Source organism: Ischnura elegans, chromosome 10 (assembly GCF_921293095.1).
Source record: "Ischnura elegans chromosome 10, ioIscEleg1.1, whole genome shotgun sequence".
In the NCBI taxonomy this organism is placed as follows: domain Eukaryota; kingdom Metazoa; phylum Arthropoda; class Insecta; order Odonata; family Coenagrionidae; genus Ischnura; species Ischnura elegans.
Window position 1 is genome coordinate 32,596,940 of NC_060255.1, and position 19,377 is coordinate 32,616,316.

Sequence of the window (19,377 nt, forward strand, 5' to 3'; positions counted from 1 at the left end):
CATTCGTCGAAATCACCGTATCATAAAGCAAGAAATGGCGGAGGCAGTGGTGGAAGACCCGATAAGATTTTTTTGTCACCAATGCAATGTGGCCATTAATCAAGTGTTACCTGTAAGTTTTAATAGCGAATAATAGATAAATTTCTATGTTCCATTAAATTTATATGATGCATTCCCAATGGTCGAAGAAATTATGTAGACTACAGTCTCCCCGTCATAGTTTTTCTTTGATGCGACGAATGTTGTTATGATCCTTAAATACGTGTGCAGCGAGGTACCTTCAATGTACTTTCGTTTAATATGTTTCGTTTCTGAGCAAGAATAACTTATATTTTATTGTAGTTACTTGTTATTTCGGTTGATGCAATTTGTGAGCATAAGTGTTGAGTGGGTTATTCATATTTCATGCCCATTGTTTTTTATTTCTCATGCATTTCATTTATTTAAAATAGTATTAATTTTTGTTGTATGATGGTCAGTTCGTAATCGAGTAAATAAACTTGTTTATATATTGTGTTGCTCTGTATTGGCAACACTTCGTAGTTGACAGTTGGGTGTGAACCATGTTTGCCAATTCTCATTGTGCGAGTGTGATTGGATTGTGTTTTTATGCCATTATTTCATCGCCATCAGATTAATTATAATCCTAATATTGATTTTTAAAGGAATTCAAGTGCCCCAATTGCAATACTGGATTTATCGAAGAATTAGAGGCCCGGGAACCAAGCGATGATGGAAGTGATTCGGATATGGATAATTCGGAGGTGAGTATGGGGATGAAGTTTTAGTAATTTATTTGCTATTTATTTCAAATAATTTTTACTTCTTTGAATATTTTTTTCAGGCTTTCACTCAGCAACTCGAACAGCTGCAAGATATTATATGGGGTGGAAGGCCAAGTGATAACACACGGTCTAGAAGGTTAGTGGTGGTCTTCCTTTTTGCTAGGGGTGATTAAGAATGAAGCCTTTCTTCTTTCTGGAAAAATATGTGTTACAAAAGTATTCGTTGTAAAATAGACAGCACACATTAAATCCACAATTTTGTATTAGCAGTTCTGTTTGCCAATCAATTCCCATGTAATATAAAATTGATTCGACAGGTAAGTTTGTTGCAGATTTTGAGCCTGCACTCCATATTTCGATCTTTAATTTCTTATTCTTACATCAAGTAAGTGATGGGTATTATATTTGTTATAGGAGCATATGCCAGGGTTTGCGTGACTCGGTGGTGATTTCACCTCTGTGTTGATTTGCTTTGATATCATGTTGCTCATTTTTTATATATACGTTTATAATAGTAGTGCGTAAAATCGTCTACTAGTTAAATGACTAACAGCTTCTCATCTTTTATTTATGAGATTTTCGAAGAAACGAAAATATTAGCTTGCAAAAGTACTGTAATTGCCGTCATTTATTTTTGCAACGAGTAAAAAAATGACATTAGTAATCACCAAAATAGAGTTAGGGATTTGAGATAAGCTTCAAGCCAAGCTTTATTGTCACCCCAGCGAAAGCATATGATGAAGTTTTAGAAGACACAGTTTGTCAAAAGATGTCATTGCTTATCTTTCATTTCTAAAAGTCCTCTTCCACTTATGTCAGGAAAAATGAGATCAATTTCTTGAAAATGTACAAAACTCGTCCATAATTCATAATAATTTGGTTCACTGTGAGGAATGCGATGGTGGGTGGCGTAACATGGTGGAACTCCTTCATGATGCCCAAAGGGTAAGAAAAAAAGACTCGGTTCCACAAAAAAAATATTTTCGTGACAGGTTTCGATATGGCGTATCAACATGATATGCTGTATCGAAACCGGTCACAAATATATTTTATTTTGTGGAACAGCAGTCTTTTTTTCTTACCCTTGATGCATCACTGTGAGGAGTTTAGCCTAGGTGAGGAATCGCATTTTCTCTGTCCAGTTTCTCTTTGTAATTTATAAAATAACTTTGCTAAATCAAATATTAAGTTCTTTGTGTTGCATCTGTTGCTAATATGTAGCTAGGTCCACCTGAAGAGTTTCCTGGCAAGCTAAATAATCATGGTAGGCTTCAGCTGGAAGATACCATTCCTCAATGCATGTGATTGACATGGAATTATTTTCATTCAAAATATTTTTTTGTTTTCCTGTTGCATCAAGTACTTATAATGATTTTTCCCACTCGTGTCGTAAGAAATCATCATACTTAAAGGAAAGACTGAAGAGGTATTGCTTGATTTTTTATGATGGCTGGCAATCTTAACCAACTAATGATTTTATGCATAGTCCATAATTTAGTCCATCCAAAAAATCAATATCAAATTTGAACTGTTCTTAAATATTGAAAATTGACCAGTGTGTGTTATTTCTTCTCCAGATCTCTAACTTAAGCCCTTTCTAGATCCTTTCTCAGTATCAACTTCCTTTTGTCATATTCCTAGTTTTTTTTGTTCTATCTTTACTTTACTATTTGTCTTACAAATCAGTTACGTACATATTGATTATATGTAGTCCCTAATTTCATGTTGATGGCTACAACTTCATCAGGAACCGTGGTTTTAATTTTCGTTAAAATTCTTTGAAAACTTTGTTGTACCAATATTGATGACAAATTGGCGGAGTTAGCATTATTCAAACTGTCAGCTGATGGGAGAACTTGAAGTACTCAAGGAAATATGATCTTCTGGAAAAATTTGGGGGACAAAATGTCGTGGAAAGTTGACTGTAGTGCATACAGCATCCGGTGGAAACTAGGCCATTACGAGGTGATAATAGGGTAGTTTCCTTCATCAAAGAAAACAAAAGGCAATAATTGCGATTCGTTACCCACCATTAGTGTATTCATAATATACAAATTATTTCGTTTTATAAATGCCGGTTTAGACGAATGGCAATGGTCCATTTTTATCCTCATTTGAAAAGGGCCAGATTGGCGCCCATGCGATGCCACTCCACGTGACGTCACAGGGACCTAGTTTCTATAGGAGAAGATAGGAGTTATACATCGTCTGAGGTTACCAATGCATGCATGAGGCGCAGAGCTCAGGGAAACATGTCTTAATAATCACTTATTAAAACTGGCTAAGGTCGGAAAGTTTTCCTGGTTTGATAAGGTATTAATAATCCTTATTTAAGCCAAGCGCTACCAGGCGGCAGGGCACTAGGCTACCCGCTGGCAGCCTGCGACGTATCAGCGCTAAGCCTCGCCTCAAGGTCACCTCACCGGGCGGAGGGGGAACCAGAAATACGACGTACGGAGAGATTTCCCATCATTCCTACTAACGCGTCGCGTTTTCGAGCGCTTGAAAATTTTCACTTTTCATTTTATCGCGAAAAATAGATATTATCATTTAAAAATCTAAAAGTGTGAAATGTGTACTCCAGGAGTAATAATCTTTCGATTAAGGCAATAAAAAAATAATAGGAAACCACCCTATTTATGTGCTGTTTTTTGTCTCATCTTTTGATTAGTGAGCTGAAGTCGATAGAAAGTGTAGTTGGTTTATTGAGCCTCATGTAATTGGGTTAGTTGCACATATATATAAGTTTCTTTCATCTCAAGAACCTACTTGTAGCATTGAAATGATACAGCAAATATTTCTGTAGTGTATAATTTCCATTTCTTGAGCAGTATTTACCTCAAAAATGCTTATTTTTATGACTAGATAGTACCCCTACCCCGGAGAACAAAGCAATTCCCTTGGAAAAAACCTTTAAATCTCAGAGAAGTTTTTAATTGCCATGAAGTTGACTCCTGTACCCAATTTAAATTTTTTGTGTAGCATTAGGTGTTTTATTATGCAAATTTTAATGTCAGTTATTATGGATATTTTTAGCTAAAATGACTAGTCCTTGGTTGTATGACAGAACTTTCTGTTGTAGACCACGAGACTAATGCGCCAACCCATCTCTGGCATGGGTCACCACACTCCATATATGTACTCACGTCAGTCCCTCCTCCTTAAAGTAAGATTATCTGACAAAGTGAATTTTTCAGCAAGAAAAATGAACAGAAACTCATAGAGGGCGCTACTCAGAACCCTTGACCAGGTAGCATTGGTCAGCAAAACAAGGGCCGAGCAAAGTTTCAAAGGGCGTAAGCACTTTACCCTAACACCTTTTGCCAAGAATATCATGCTGGGGCAAACACAGGTCATCTAGTAAGGACTGATGGTATGCGAGAAGTAATGTCTCATTATTTTTTACAAGGAAAATCTGAAATTGGTCAGGCAAAAGTGTTGAACTATTGACCGGTGAAAGGTAAATGAATGACAAGACAAATGAAATCAACAATTGAAAAAATCACTAATACTTCACTCTGCAATGAACAAAAGAAATGGCCAAGTATGAAAGTGCAAACTGAAAATGACAAGAATTACTAGCTCTTCATCCATTTATTATGGACTATTGGTTAGGACAGGAGTAAGTGATGCATAAATCGTGGTCCCATGGGACTTGATCTGTCTACTATTGGGGCTAATATCACTTGGTCTCCTCTCTTTTAACCTGAAAGGACGTCAACCCAGTTTAAATGTTTTGGAAATCGCTTATTCTGGCTGACACGGGTTTCACAGTGTGGTTGCATGAAAAGAGGTGTGAAATAACTTTAAATTGGGGAAATATGGGTGTAGCGATACTTATGGGCAAGATGGTGTACAGCAGGATGGCAAAACCTAGTGTGGTGAGACTGCAACATCGAGTTTTCGAGATGGTGCTGTGGAGAATAGAATTCAACAAATCCTGTTGTGAGACTGAACCTTCCAACTCAATAGAACTCGCACAACCTTTATTTCGGGGATGTGACAGCCCACTACCTTTTGCAGTCTGTGATTGACTGCATTGGCACCTTGTCTCCCAAGATCCTCTGCATTTTTGGTCACCTGACCACCACTTCCATTCACCAATCACTTCAAAATTCTTTATCGGTAGGAATAAATGGTCTTAGCCAATTGTGGAACTACATGAGTGGTGTGAAAATAGCATGCCACTACTCCTTTATAAAATGATGGCACACATTTGACCATGATAAGGCATTATTTCGTTCTGCACAATTCTGAACAACCGGGGTGAGGGTAAAATGTAGAACCTGTGTGGCCTTGTCAAGGCCAACTTAACTCTGAAAAATGGAAAAAGTTTTAATCAGTAATATATGTATGTATATCTAGTCTATGTTTGTAAATATGGTAAACCACAATTATATTAACCACTTATAGTGAAACCTTTCACAACTAAGATATGACCCACACATGTTACTTCTCCTTCTACAGACTTCTCCTCTGCTATTTGAAGTGCATTTGGATCATTAAAATTTTCATTGCGTTTGCGGATGAGGTTTCATTTAACTATTTTACTTACCACGTTTACAGGAAACTGGATCTTTATACAGAATTTTCATACTGATTTTTGGTCCTTTTTTAGACTTCTTTTTGAAGATTTTATTTACCACAATCTAGAAGACCTTTCTATTCATAGATATCTATTACCTGTTGTGAAATGTGTATTTTTGCGTGAAGAGTTTACTTCAAATGTTCAAGCAGTTTACTTGATTTAAATTTGATTTTCCATATTTTATTTCAGGAACACCTTAGCAGCTCCCTCAGTCATAATGCAACCATTTGAGCATCTCATTCAAGATGTTATAGTCAACTTGAATGGTGTGGGTTGGAGTGCCAGTGGAGCAGGTGGAAGGGGTAATGGCCCTGTGTAAGTTTCTTTAAAGCCTTTATTTCCTCTCATATCTTCTAACAATATAATTCTCCTTAATCAAGATTTATGTTTTTTCCGTATCCAAGTAGCTCAAGTTTTTAATAGCTTCCTTTGATAATTTGACCTTAGGTAAGCCAGGATCAACATGTACTGTTACAAATGTGTGGGAAATGGGTGAAATGCTGTTCATAGTTTCTGTGCCGGAAAGGATATACAGTAAAACCTCTTATTTACACTGCTCTAGGGACCCTAGGAAAAATTGCAAATTGCAGGAAAATGCAAATCATGGGAAATGGATAATTTCACTTTTACTTACTTATTTGCTTGCAAAATATTAAAAAATGAAAAGCTGATTGATAAACTTAAACAGAGGATTAGTAATATTTATTGATTTGAGGATAATGTAAGAAGGTATTGCAAATATATATTCAAGAATTACATTTCCAGTGACTTTTCAGTGTTACTTGCTGTAAAGAATCATTGGAACAATCTATTGTTTAACATTTTACTTAGAAAAAAGTCTGATATTTTCAACTGCTTTGGCTGCCTTTGTCTATTGATATCATGCACGTTATTTTCAATGTTTTTGCAGTTCATCAAGCATTTGCTCACTGCAGTTTCCACCCAAAAATAATTCCTTTGTATGTGAACAACACATACTGTGTCTTAGTATGAAGGTAAAGGAGCCTCTTCATTCTGTGTCCTCCTCATTTACATCTTCCTCTAGGCGTTTATCCAAAATGTCATCTACACTCTCTGCCACAGTTGTCACAACACATGAATCTAATTTTACCTACTCCGGTAATGTACAATTTGCCTCAAGAATATTCCACTCATTGTCTATTGTATCATCGTCACAAGTCAAGTCAGCTGGAATTTCTCAGACACTATCAACATGAAATCCTGCCCTTCTAAAGCAGTTATATATTGTAGAGTCCTTAACCTGTTTCCAGGCCCGTGATATGTAGTGTAAGGCAATCAGTACACTCAATTTCAATGTCTTTATGTCCTTTTCCACAATCATGTAGAGGTGTCAATTTCTGTGCAATCATTCTTTGATGATGCACTTTAAATGAGTGAATTATTCCTAAATCCAGTTGTTGGAGCACTCTGGTACATTTTGCAGGAAAAATTTTAACTGTACATTTCTTTTCTTGGTACATTTGGTGGATGGGCTGGGCATTGATCAATGAACAGCAGAATTTTCCTGTTCTGTTGCCTCATTTTCGCATACAGAGCATGAAGCTGATCCTCAACTATTTCTGAGGTTTTACATGCTTGAAATACCTAGGGCTTTTTGATTTGGCAGTCACTAGTGGCGGAGGTTTCTCACTTCCATCTGAATTTTTGATCAGCAAGACAGTAAGTCGTTGTTCACTGAGACCCCTCCATGACATTCTTCCTCTCTACCATCAAAAACACTTTACATTAAAAAATAATCCTATTTAGTCTGCTTTGAAAACATCTTTTGGGCTATTGTCTTCTATAACCCTAATCAGTTCAGATGCATTCCACTAAGCTGCAGTCTCAGTGTTCAATGTTAACACTTTTACTTTCACCACTCACCATCTTGTAAACAAAACTGTACCTATTTTTTAATCTATCCAACCAACCGTTATATGCCATGAAACCTTCGATTCCCAATCTTGTGGCGATATACATAGCTTTTTCTCGTAAGATGATAACATTCACTGGGATATTTGATGATCTTGCACCTGAAAACCACTCTTTCAGCATTCATTCTAATTCTTCATACCCGGAATTCTTCACATATTTTCTCTTTTTTGACAAATGTCCACACTGGCTTACATTTTACGATTGCATCACGATTTTTTGCAATGGTATTCAATGTTGAGGCCAGATCGATGTGGGTTCTGGTATGGGAATCATCTTGATCTAAAATTTTCAATTTTTCATCAATTATTTTTTCCTATTATTGTTTCCTAATATTTTTTTATTGCCTAATTTTAAAGATTATTACATCTGGAGTACATATTTCATGCCTTTAGAATTTTAAATGACAATATCTATTTGTCGCAATTACCGTATAAGCGTGTGTAAGAGGCGCACCCCTATTTTGAGGAAGGAAGCTATAAAGAAAAAAATTTTGCGGCATTTTTTTTATCCTATTGTGCGGTGTTGCAGACGTATACCTGGAATTTCGACAGTTATCGAAATTTCCTCTTTCAGTACTATTTGAAAGAGGAAATTTTGCTAACTGAGGCGGTAACAGCGGCATAAGAGGGAGTAGAAAGAGTTCCGATCCTCTCTTTGCATATGCCATCGCTCTACGTTGCTTGTCCTACTCACGAACAATTTTGTTTAAAAGCTCTCGAAGGAGTATTGCAATAGAATTGCAGCCGTGGAAAATTTTAAGGCAAAACATGACAGGCACATAGCATGAACTTTCCCAAGAGGTTGGACAACAATCGGGGCAATCTCAGCGCCGTAGGATAATAACCACGTCGTAGATTTAAGGCCCCTTGCACACACACCGATTTTGGACGGCCGGTAAAATATAAATGCTGGTTAGCTGCCGGCCATTATCACTGTGGATCGCCAGCGCCGGCTCAAAAAACATAGCAACTTATCGTTTGACCGGTAAAAATCCGGCGTGTGTGCAAGCATCGCTTCGCCGGTAAAATACCGGCCGTCCAAAATCAGTGTGTGTGCAAGGGGCCTAACGGAACTACACTTGGCCCTCCATCAGCCAATGCCTCGGCCGTTTTTTTCCTTTCCGAGACTCCACAGGAAAATAGGAAATTATCAAGTTACAGGGGACCAATGGAAACGTGTTTCATCCCTACCCCATCTCACCAACTGAGCTTTTTCGGTCTACCAGGTTCAATTCTCCGAGTTTCTGGAAGCCAAATGCTAGGTGAGTCACCTTCTGAGCTCGAAGATATCTTGATATCTTTCAGCAATTGTATGACACGCACGAGGTTCTAAAAAGAATTAGACCAAACGCTACGTATATCTGACAGCATTTAAGTTTTTTGAGCTCTAATTGATTGACACATAGATTTATAGCTAAAACGAGGCTACTAATATTCAACATAGTCCTAACAGCACAATTTCGGAAGAAACAAGCATAGCATAAGCGCATTCAAACAAGACGAGACGGACTGGAAACTTCAGGCAACGCAATCTGCATACATCACATTGCTGCGCCTTCACTTTAAAGGCAACGACATCACATGCAAGATCGGCCGTGTTCTTCCCTTGCTCCTTCGCTCATAGCCTCGTAGCTTGAAATACGGAAGGGAGGGAGCACGCTCCTTCCCCTCGACCTCTCCTTCAGCCCTCTTCACTTATTAGCATTTCCGATTTCTTCTATCCACCATTTAGTCCAACAATGAACACACTCGTTCGAATTTTTTAAACCACAGGTTTTGACACCAATATAATTTTCAGTTGCAAAAATCCTCATATCAGCGCCTGAAGATAATTTTTGAAAAATCAGGTGCTCAGCGTAATAGAAATTGCTCGGCAAGACAGATGTTGACTATTAACCAGGTATGTCCTTCAAAACTACGCGTTTATCTACGCTTGATAAGCGATTACTCTATGCAGTATAAATGCGGCAGGATGCCCACTCGTGGCATTAAATTTAGTGCGCTCCGGAGCGAATCACCCCGCGCGATCTTTTCCATGTTCACCTCTGGGGTACCGACGTGACGGCGCGATGCTTACGAGTAAGAAAAGCAAACACGAGCATTTTAAAAATACATCACTAAGGGAGAAACTCCCCTGCCTGCCGCTTGATTTTGACCCAGGGTTTCAGATGACTGACTCACGCTGAAAACCAAGGCCACTCAGTTCCCCTTGGACTTGCGACCGGTGAAGGGGAGGAGGGAAGATAAGAAGCTTGTGTAAGAGGCGCACCCCCATTTTCGGCTTCAATGTCTGGGAAAAAAAGGTGCGCCTCTTACACGCGCTTATACGGTAATTGAAAAGTGAAAATTTTCAAGCGCGCGAAAATGCAACGGCTAAGTATGAATGCTCGGAAAAGCCCGTGTGATGTCATTCTGGTTCTGGCTGCCACTGTGTGAGGCCACCTTTGTGCGAGGCTTTAAGTGCCGCTACGATGCAGGCTGCTAATAGGTAGCAGAGTACCCTGCTAGCCGGTGGTGCTTGGCACAAATAAGTATTATTAATACCCTATCAAACGAAGGAAACTTTCCGACCTTAGACAATTTTAACAGATGAATGTTAAGAGACATTTCCCTAGGCTCTGTGTCCTGTATGCATTGGTAATCTCAGACGATGTAAAACTCCTGACTACTTGTATACCATCTAGATCCCTGTGACGTCAAGTGGAGTGGCATCGCATTGGTGCCAATCTGGCCTTTTTCAAATGAGGTTAAAATTGACCATTAACATTTGTCTAAACTGAGATTTCTAAAACCAGATAATTTTTATATTATGAATACACTAATGGTGGGTAACAAATCACAATCAATGCCTTTCATTTTCTTTGGTGAAGGAAACTACCCTATTGAAAATGTCCGTTTTCACCTCGCCTTTCCATTTTCAAGCAGAATAAATTCTATTTTTGGTACTAATTGAGGGTAACTGGGCAACACACGAGTATCTAAACTACCTCGCCCATCTACTAGTGCCGACTGTTGTGCAACTAAATAATTTTTATAACTTAAAACAATTTGCAATGACTTTAACTTTAATGCAAGTTTCAATAAGTTTTTTTATGTATTTAATTAACCCATAATTTAAATAGCCAGTAATGGCTGTTGAATCAAGTCAGTGCAAATGATCCCAGTTGTCGGTGACTTTTTGTAAGTTCTGGTAGTTTTCACGTCTTCTTTCCTTTCAAACTTTATAATATCAGATTATGGACTAAATCAATGTTGTAAACATTCTATTTATAATACATTCAGTATAATTATTGCATAGCTGGGTAGTCCAAAATCCTTACATTCATTTTATATCGTAAATCTTTTCCTCGTAGACAGATAAGGAGTTGACGTAGTTCAAATTTCCGACACTAGTAGTGCTGGATCCTGCCAAATACAAATTCTGCCTGGAAATAGTTCTCATTATGGCTCTCTTTCTCTTTGATTTTTAATCCAAATGTTAGAAAGAAGCCAAATGATGGTCTGTAACGGCTGAGATAGACGAGTACCTATTTTAGTGGGCAAATTATTTTTTTTTTAGTCAGCACATAGTTACGCAGCAGAAAAAAAACACTGGGTTCTACCTACGTTGCAGAGATAGGAAATTTGATGGAACCAAAAATAACTTTCAATTTCCAGGAAAACGTAAATTCCGGTGATAGGGTTTTACTGTATTTATGTTAAGCAAGTGCCTCAGTGCAATTCATATGTATTGATGTTCTAGTACCAGTTTTTACACAAGCCATGTGATGTGATGCTTGAACCACCCCCTAAAGTATGCCTAAAAATGTAAATTTTCATAAATAGTCAATGTGCAATCAGAGTGAAGTACATCATGATGTAATCAATTATGCAAGCTGAAATTTAGTGTGTTGCATTACCTGTAACCTCATGTGTATGAACATGTCAGCATTTTAGCAGCCTTTTAACAGCAACATTAGTGCCTATTCAAAGTCTTCCTTTCTCAACAAGCATGTATGGTGTTCACTGAATGGCTGACCATTTAACAGCAAAAGTCCCATCTTTTGATTGTCAGTTGACAGTTTATCAGCTAAAATCCTTAATCTCAAATTATTCCTTTAGAAATGCCGTTTATGCCTTATATTATGCATTGCAGGTTCTTTTTGGGAAATCCTGGAGACTATGCTTGGGGACGGGAAGGTCTGGATGCCATTGTCTCTCATCTCCTTAATCAGATGGATGGAACTGGTCCCCCTCCTCTTGCCAAAGAAAAGATTGAGGAAATTCCTACGGTCAATATTGTTGAGGATCAAGTTGGTGAGTTACATTAATGGTTTTTGTGATACTTCTTGTCTTAATGATAAGCCATTTGTTAGCTTTTTTTGAAATATATGTAGGACTGTAATTTTGATTTAATTTGTATTAGTGGTGATTGTTAGTGTGAACCAATATTTACGATTGGTTCAAAAGAAGGTTTATTCATGGTCAAATTATGAAAATATTATTTCATCATCAGGTTCCTTGCGGTAAGAAATATGGTGTTTTATCATCAGATTTCTGAAGGAAGAGAGTGAAATGTTCTAAATATGTGAGAGTATCTGGTCTGGTTAGCTGGTGTGCATAATTCTAATTGTTATCTTGTAATTAATATATATAATTAACCATCAGATTTCTTCAAATATAATCCCTCCCTTTTTTGCCGAATATCTAGAAATTTGTTAGTGATTGAGGCATTTTCCTGGTGATGTTACTTAGGCTACCTGGACACAACTCTATTGTAAATAGAAAATGCAGAGAATGATATTATTTGTGATTTTGTCTTTTTAAAACGCTGATGTTAAGTTTTTGATTGGAAAATTCAGTCAATATAATGCCCTCGACTCAATCTGCTGATTTTGCAGTCAAAGAAAGAAGGCAGAATTGCAGAAAAAGGCTGCAATCCACTGATTTTGCAGTCATGAATCATGTTTGTTCAGTGATTATAATGCTGTTTTGTGTCAGTAATAAGTCGAATCGTAGTCGAGATTTTCAAAATTGCACTAGTCCAGTTTTTAGGATTTATGTTGAACAATTTTTTAGATTATTTTTGGGGCTACCTCAACTGTTGCTACAAATGGATATCACATAGTGTTACCTGATAGTGAAGGCTGTTTGGGTGCTCCACTGAGTTATCTCCTCCACGGTTGCTGACATTTCGAGGTTCAAGTCATACTCCATCCTCAGGACTGAATGTCAAGGCACAAAAAACATAGGCAGCCATGGAGGAGGTTGCCCGATGTAGCACCCTTCTCTACCAGGTAATACTATGTGATATCCATTTGTAGAAGTAAAAATTTGAGCAACCGTTGAAGTAGCCCCAAAAATCTAAAAAAAATTATCATAAATTCCTAAAAACTGGACTGGCCTTCACTCTCAGCATATGCCGGGAAAGCATCAATCTTATTTCACATCGTGTTACAGTGTTTCAAGTTGGAAAAGTTGATGTGATGGTTGCTTTAATGGTGTGTAGATAGTGTTTTTTTCTCATGATTTTTCCAAAAGGACTTAAACTGTCTTGGAAATAATGGCATCACTTCCTACCTGGTACATATATATGAAAGCTTGGACCCCAAGTGGTTGAAAAATTTAAGCCAGTCATATTTTGGAATTGCTATTTCCTTGTAAACTTTTTATTAATATTTAGGTCCGTCACCTTCATTTCCTTTAACCAACATTAGCTACTGTGGCGGAATATCATTAGAAAAAACTTAATTCTGTCATATAAGACAACATGTTAGTCTACGAAAATCGTATCAACCTATCCTTCAATCTTCCTATTGGCATCGTTAACTGAGTGACGCATTTGAGTCATTAGCTTAACTTGTTGGATCACCATGGACGGTGTTTATTTTTATTTAATTATTAAATTAAAAAAGAAAAACTTTGTGCTTTCACATTAATATTTATTCACGACCATGGTTTCAACGTTAGACGTCATCATCAGGTGAACTCAACAGAGGTCCATCACATCCTTTTATACCAGGCTACTCTTTTATACCTCCTAGCCTGGTATAAAAGGATGTGATGGACCTCTGTAGAGTTCACCTGATGATGAAGTCTAACGTTGAAACCGTGGTCGTGAATAAATATTAATATGGAAGCACAAAGTTCTTCTTTTTTAATTTAATTATGAATCGCTTTCACCAAGTTACGCCTCAAACAATCAATTTTATTTAATTAGCAAAAACCTAATCTATTGCTTATCAATGTAGGATAACCTTTCAGAGTCAAGCAATATTTTTTTTTGTCTTCATAAATATTTTTTTTGTGGACATAATTTTTTTATCTGTAAAACAAATATTTATATGGACAAATATTCATATGTTTTTGGATGGTACGATTTTTTCAGAGCAAAACTTGATTTTCATTATGATATTGTGTTGATGGTTAGATATTTAATGCAGTCTTAGAAGACTGTCAACAGTAATAACAGTGTGTGCGCCAAATATTGAGCACTTTTTCTCCTCTTTCTTTAAAATACCATTGCTGATAGGGGCTGAATGTTTTTTGAGCCTTTCAAAAGCATGATATTATAATTTTCTCATGAGAATGAGGCATTAAAATGTCGAAACTGTCAAAATCTGTCATGTTTAATCCATTCGCATCCACAAGCGTACCAGTATGCAGAATGCATAATGATATCTGTCAGTTGATCCTGCTGCTATCTTACGAGTTTTTTTTTTTGTAAGTTTTTGGCCAGGTAGTGTACCTGATAGCAGCTGCCATCTGGTGGCTATCTAGAAATTTTTTTCCATTGTAAATCGCCTTAGAAATACTTTTCTTACTTGTAGATTTTATTCACCTGAAAATGGATCAATTTAAATTGGATGGTTGATTTAAATCCCAGGGGATTGACGCGAATGGGTTAAATCATGAAAGTTAGGAGCTATCCCATTATAAATAAAATGTGATGTCTTCTAGGCTGGTATAACTGAATCATTTCTGTCATACCTTTATGGATTTCAATCAATTATCATATGAATCCAAGGACAGTGTTGGGTTAATTGTTACCAGTTGAATCACTGGTGATTCTTGAAGATTTTTTTTTTAATTACAGTAGAATCCTGATTTAAGGTTTTTCAGGGGGGACAAAATTTAAAACACTAAATGCGGAAAAACACTAAATGCGGACCTGCCATTTTTTTCAGGTTTTATGGTCTGTAATGATTGGAATGGCTTTTTATGAATAAAAAATATTATTTTAAGTAACTAAAAGGTGCTGAATGCAGCAAAAAATTCTTTAATGAAATGTTCTCTGCCCTGTGAAGGTTGGATAATACTTTTCAGGAATCAGCTAAAAAAATGGGTAGTAAAAATAAGTAATGAGAGGTTGACAATTGTTTTAATGAAATATTTTTAGAAAATTCTAATAAACATCAACTTAAAAGCATACCCACACAGATTATTATTATGGACATTATTCCATTTTTATGCATATTTCAGCGGTCTCGATGAAATTTAGAAATTTTTCTTTAAAAGTGACATGTGGGTGACTATAGCATTTCTAATATAATAAGAAAAGGTGTAAGTAGGTACTCGAAAAATCATGAGGAATGAGTGAAATAAAGGGACAGCAGAAGATCGCTAATCCCAAATTCTCAACTACCGAATATCTAGTAAAAGGGAGGTTTTCTGAAATTTTGCCAACTTAACGTTTTCTGTTGCCTCGGCGAAACAAGGGATTTATGAGCCTTTAAAAAGCCTCCTATGCGCATATTTTGGATTTCGAGGTCATCCAAAAAAGTAGAATCTTATTTTAGTATGCGTACAAGTCGATGGTGATTCAACTCGATGATAACACCAGATTCGTTGTCATATATCCGCGGCCTTATGCAGGTCGAATGGAGCCGGGAGAAGTTGCTTACGCGGCGCGCTGATCACCTTGACTCCGACTCGCCTTGTTTCTCGGCAGCTTTTAATAAAATTTGGTTGGACCTTGAATAACGATCAGCTAAACTCTGTTAAGTGAAAAGGTTTAATCTTCAACAGAACTGGATTTCATCCGAAAAATTGTCAGTGCCTCTGGAGTTTGGCAATTTCATCAGGGTTATGATGTCGAAGTCAACCACCAAGGGATACCTGCCGGATTTTCGTATTTTTCCGCGCTCATCTATTCTACCGTGAGTATGCGGTGATTTTTTTCCAGCATGAGCGATTTATTTAGAGTCATTGACCGTGATAGTTCGTCAAAACTCCGATTGTCATTCTCTTTTGGCATTAATTAGCACCAGATAAATATTTTTGAATCGACAGCGACATCAACCAGCCGCATGTCGATAAATTGGCTCCGGGATATCTAAATTAAGATGTAAAATAATGTTGTTTCATAGGGAAAGAATGCTCTCACTCACGGTCATGACAGGGGAAACACTTCCTCTGTTCTTTCGCTGTTCCTCCGTGGAAACTGACCTTGGAATGGATTATAGAAAGAATCTTCTAGTGAACTGCGCAATTGACATTGGGCCTCCTCTTTTGAAAAAGAGAAAGTAGCCGACTGAAAAAATATTGGGCTAATAATCGACTGCCCGTAGGGAGTAGAGTTGAAAGGGGCATAAGCCATCAATTGAAAACATAACGAGAAAACCATTATTGTAGCGGCCCTCGGGGGATAACTCGTGTCATCAGTCGTCACGCATCATCGAAGTCAAGTTCAAGAAGTGAAGGATAAGGTAGTTCGAGGTTATTAAGGGATGACTTTGCTCCATTAGATCGGATCTGATACAAAAAGTGCCTGGTGTTTGGATCAGAAGGGGAGCGATACGTTACGAGAAGACAAATCACCCTACTTGCGAGTTGAATGTCGCAGCGCTGCGCTCGCGGAAGAAAGCAGTTGAAGAAGCGTTCCCCGGTAGATTCTATCGAATATTGGTAAACTTTCATGAGACTCTTCTTGTTGATGAGTAGAATTTCGAAGATTTGGATGAACCGTCATGAAAAAACGTTAAATCGGGCAAAAAAATCTTGAGCGGGACAAATTTTTACGACCATAAATGCGGAAAAACGCAAAATGCGGAAACATTAAATACGGATAATTTTTACATTGTCCTAATAGGGAATGAATCGGGACCCAAAAAAATAAACGCTAAATGCGGAAAAACGTTAAATGCGAAGACCTTAAATCCGGATCCGACTGTAGTATTATTTTTTCTCGCTTATTGGCATGTGCTGACTTAACTGTTTTAGGTGTTTATACTTGTCCTTGAATTTAGTACTATGCTCACAGATGCCAAATTCTACACAATTAGTATGAGTATGCAATTGGCAATATTGGGTCATCGGAGCAGTTCATGCTGGCTAAGAAAGAAGCATAAATAAAGTAAGAAATGAAAGAGGTTTTAGGTGCTATATACGTGAAAGTGAATTTTTCTCTTCATGTACCATGTGCAATATTGTCTTTTGATGTAATAAGGTAGGAAGGAATTAATGGTGTATAAGGTTAATTTTGTTGTTTAATTTTATATGGTTTTAAAAAACTTTTCAAAAATCATGATAGAAATTTAACCTTTGATGTTGTGTCAGTTTTGTATTATTGTACTTGGTCATAATGTGAATTTTTCTTTTCTTAATGAGACGCTTCACCTTGATGACACCTTCACATGATATAGTTCACTCAGTCAATGGTGTCATTCTCTAATTTTCATTAATTTATAATGATAAAATTCCAGGTGAAAGAAATTTTTCCCTGAAGGTCCACATTTAGATCCATCCTGAAAAGTCATGCATCTACTTGTGATATAGAGTTATTAAAAAATTGTTACTTCTGTCATGGGTAGGTATCATTGTTAAAATTTGTGCAGTTTGATTCACGTATTCTTAAAAATAAGATAATTTTAACAAACTGAAAATCATTAATTATGTGCCTGTAAAGTATTATTTACTTTATTAAATTCCTGTGGTGTGGGGGTAAAAAAAATTAGTAATTTCTGTGCAACCCTTTTTGCTATTTGGATGTTCCCCTTTTGAAAATCTTCCTGTACCATTTTATGTTTTGTTAGCTTACCTTCTATAAAAATCAATGGGCTAACTTGAAATCCATGATTCTGAACCCAATTCCTGTATTATGCTTTGTTTTAGAGCCAAATACAGTAGACTCTCGTTATTGCAAAGTTCACGGGACTGAAAAACCGCAGGTTCGTAATAATGAAGTTCATATGAACGTTTTCTTTTAGAAATCATTGAAAGAATAAGAAAACATTCTTTGTCAAAAATTCTTGTCTCCTCGATCCCCTGCACTTAAAATCTTCAGAGTCAAGTGTATGATATACGCGATTAAATTATGGGCAAGTCCTCAATATGCAAAGAAGATGCGTTCTGAGACCTTGCTGGTTAGTTGATAATCCTCTACAAGACGTCGAGTAGAGTGGTTATCCTGTAGAATGCAACTCTGTATCACAATCTTGCATTAACTCACGATTGTGACGAACTGATCTAGCTTGCACCGTAGCCAGAGGCAAAAAATTGCTGTCTGTGGGAAGAGAGAATGGGCAAAACGCTGAACTGCTCCTGACTTCACTCCAGATTAAATGATACTTTGTTCAGATTATGCCCAATGTGCGAGTTACTCTACGCCATGTAGTGTCACATCGGCAAACTCCAAAGGCCAAATTTGAAATTTCAGGCGCGCTTGAATTTTCCGCTCATATCTCTGGAAGTTCGTTAATCCAATGTGTGTAGGAAGAGGGCTAACTGTATATCCAATTTATGAGTGTTAATGAGTGGATCATCATAATTCTGCAGGAATGAAGCTTATTATATTATGTTGCGTGCATATTGAAGTATCTCCAACTGAAGAAAGAACCAAAATTAAGGCTTTTGGACACAGTACAAGAAGAGAACTTAAACATAGATTAATGATGATAATGTAGTGTATATCCATGTAAATGCCATTGCTTTTTCCTGGAACTCCGTAATAAAGTTCATTTTGTAACTGCCAGGACCGGGGCTAAGGTTCGTAATTTCGTAATAACGAAAAATTTGTAATAACATTTCTATTACTATAGATTGAATAGGCCTTTTCGTCTGGACTAACAAATTGCTTCGTAATAACATTGTTCGTATTAACGAGAGTCTACTGTAATCATAATTCGAAGCCAATATCATTCTCATGCGTCTTGCGGGCAAAATATTTCTTGCTCTGGTCATTATTGTTTTGTTGGCTGTTTCTTGTAGTTATCACATTCTGGGTACAATGGGTTGTTTTGTTGAGAACCAAAGTGTAGTTTTATGTTTAACCAAGTGTTAATTCCTCCAACATATTGCAAAATGTTTTTGTTGGATAAATTTTTAACTGTACATTTCTTTGGAAATTGGTATAATTAAGTTAATTGCTCGATTCTTTAACACTTAATGATGCGTGTTTGTTATGTTGCACCCAGTATTGCCTTTGCATATTCTGTAAAAGAAATTATATTGCAGATAAGAATCTACAGTGCTCAGTTTGCTGGGAAGATTTTCGTTTGGGGGAGCCAGTCAGAAAATTACGCTGTGAGCATGTATACCATGAAAACTGCATTATTCCTTGGTTAGAGCTGGTAAGGATTTTGTATGAAAGTAATGAACTGACAGAAGCAAAGGGAATCTCTGCTAATCGTGGTGTATTAATGTTTTCCAGCATGGCACATGTCCAATTTGTAGGAAAACTTTAACTGATGAAAGTGGCGAGGAGCATCATCAAGGACAAGGAGGAACCAGTGTGCAAAACAGTCTTGCAGCTCTCTTTCGGTAAGACCTGTGCTAGTCTTAAAAATTGGAGTGAATGACTAATTTTGCTCGTTTGGTATTCATTTTATAAGTAGATTCTTCTTTACGCTCGGATTATTTACTTGGAGAAAAAGCAATCTCAAATATAGCTATAATGCAGTATCTGGAATTCAATATCTTAGATTTTGACACTAGCACACCTCTTTGATTGATAGGTTGTTTTGATCAACCCACCAATGGACAACAAATTAAGTATAAAGGTCCAAGGTAAATATAAAAACCCTTCGGTGATCTGTTAGTCTCCATTAGAAGTAATTTCACCAGAGTGCAATTTAAACCACTTACGGGAATG

The 19,377-nt window shown here is 37.0% G+C and overlaps 1 protein-coding gene across 2 annotated transcripts in view; it reads left to right on the plus strand.

The window, feature by feature from the left end:
- LOC124166388 (E3 ubiquitin-protein ligase Iruka) overlaps positions 1–19,377 on the plus strand; it is a 31,046-nt gene continuing 11,669 nt past the window's right edge. The window contains exons 1-8 of one of the 2 annotated variants that reach the window (XM_046543907.1): positions 1–112; positions 666–764; positions 845–921; positions 5,563–5,688; positions 11,443–11,603; positions 18,741–18,856; positions 18,937–19,046; positions 19,241–19,292. In XM_046543907.1, coding sequence (XP_046399863.1) covers positions 35–112; positions 666–764; positions 845–921; positions 5,563–5,688; positions 11,443–11,603; positions 18,741–18,856; positions 18,937–19,046; positions 19,241–19,250 — 777 coding nt within the window. In that variant the 5' untranslated portion in view covers positions 1–34 and the 3' untranslated portion in view covers positions 19,251–19,292. The remainder of the gene's footprint in view (positions 113–665; positions 765–844; positions 922–5,562; positions 5,689–11,442; positions 11,604–18,740; positions 18,857–18,936; positions 19,047–19,240; positions 19,293–19,377) is intronic. The other variant, XM_046543906.1, reaches the window with a different exon arrangement.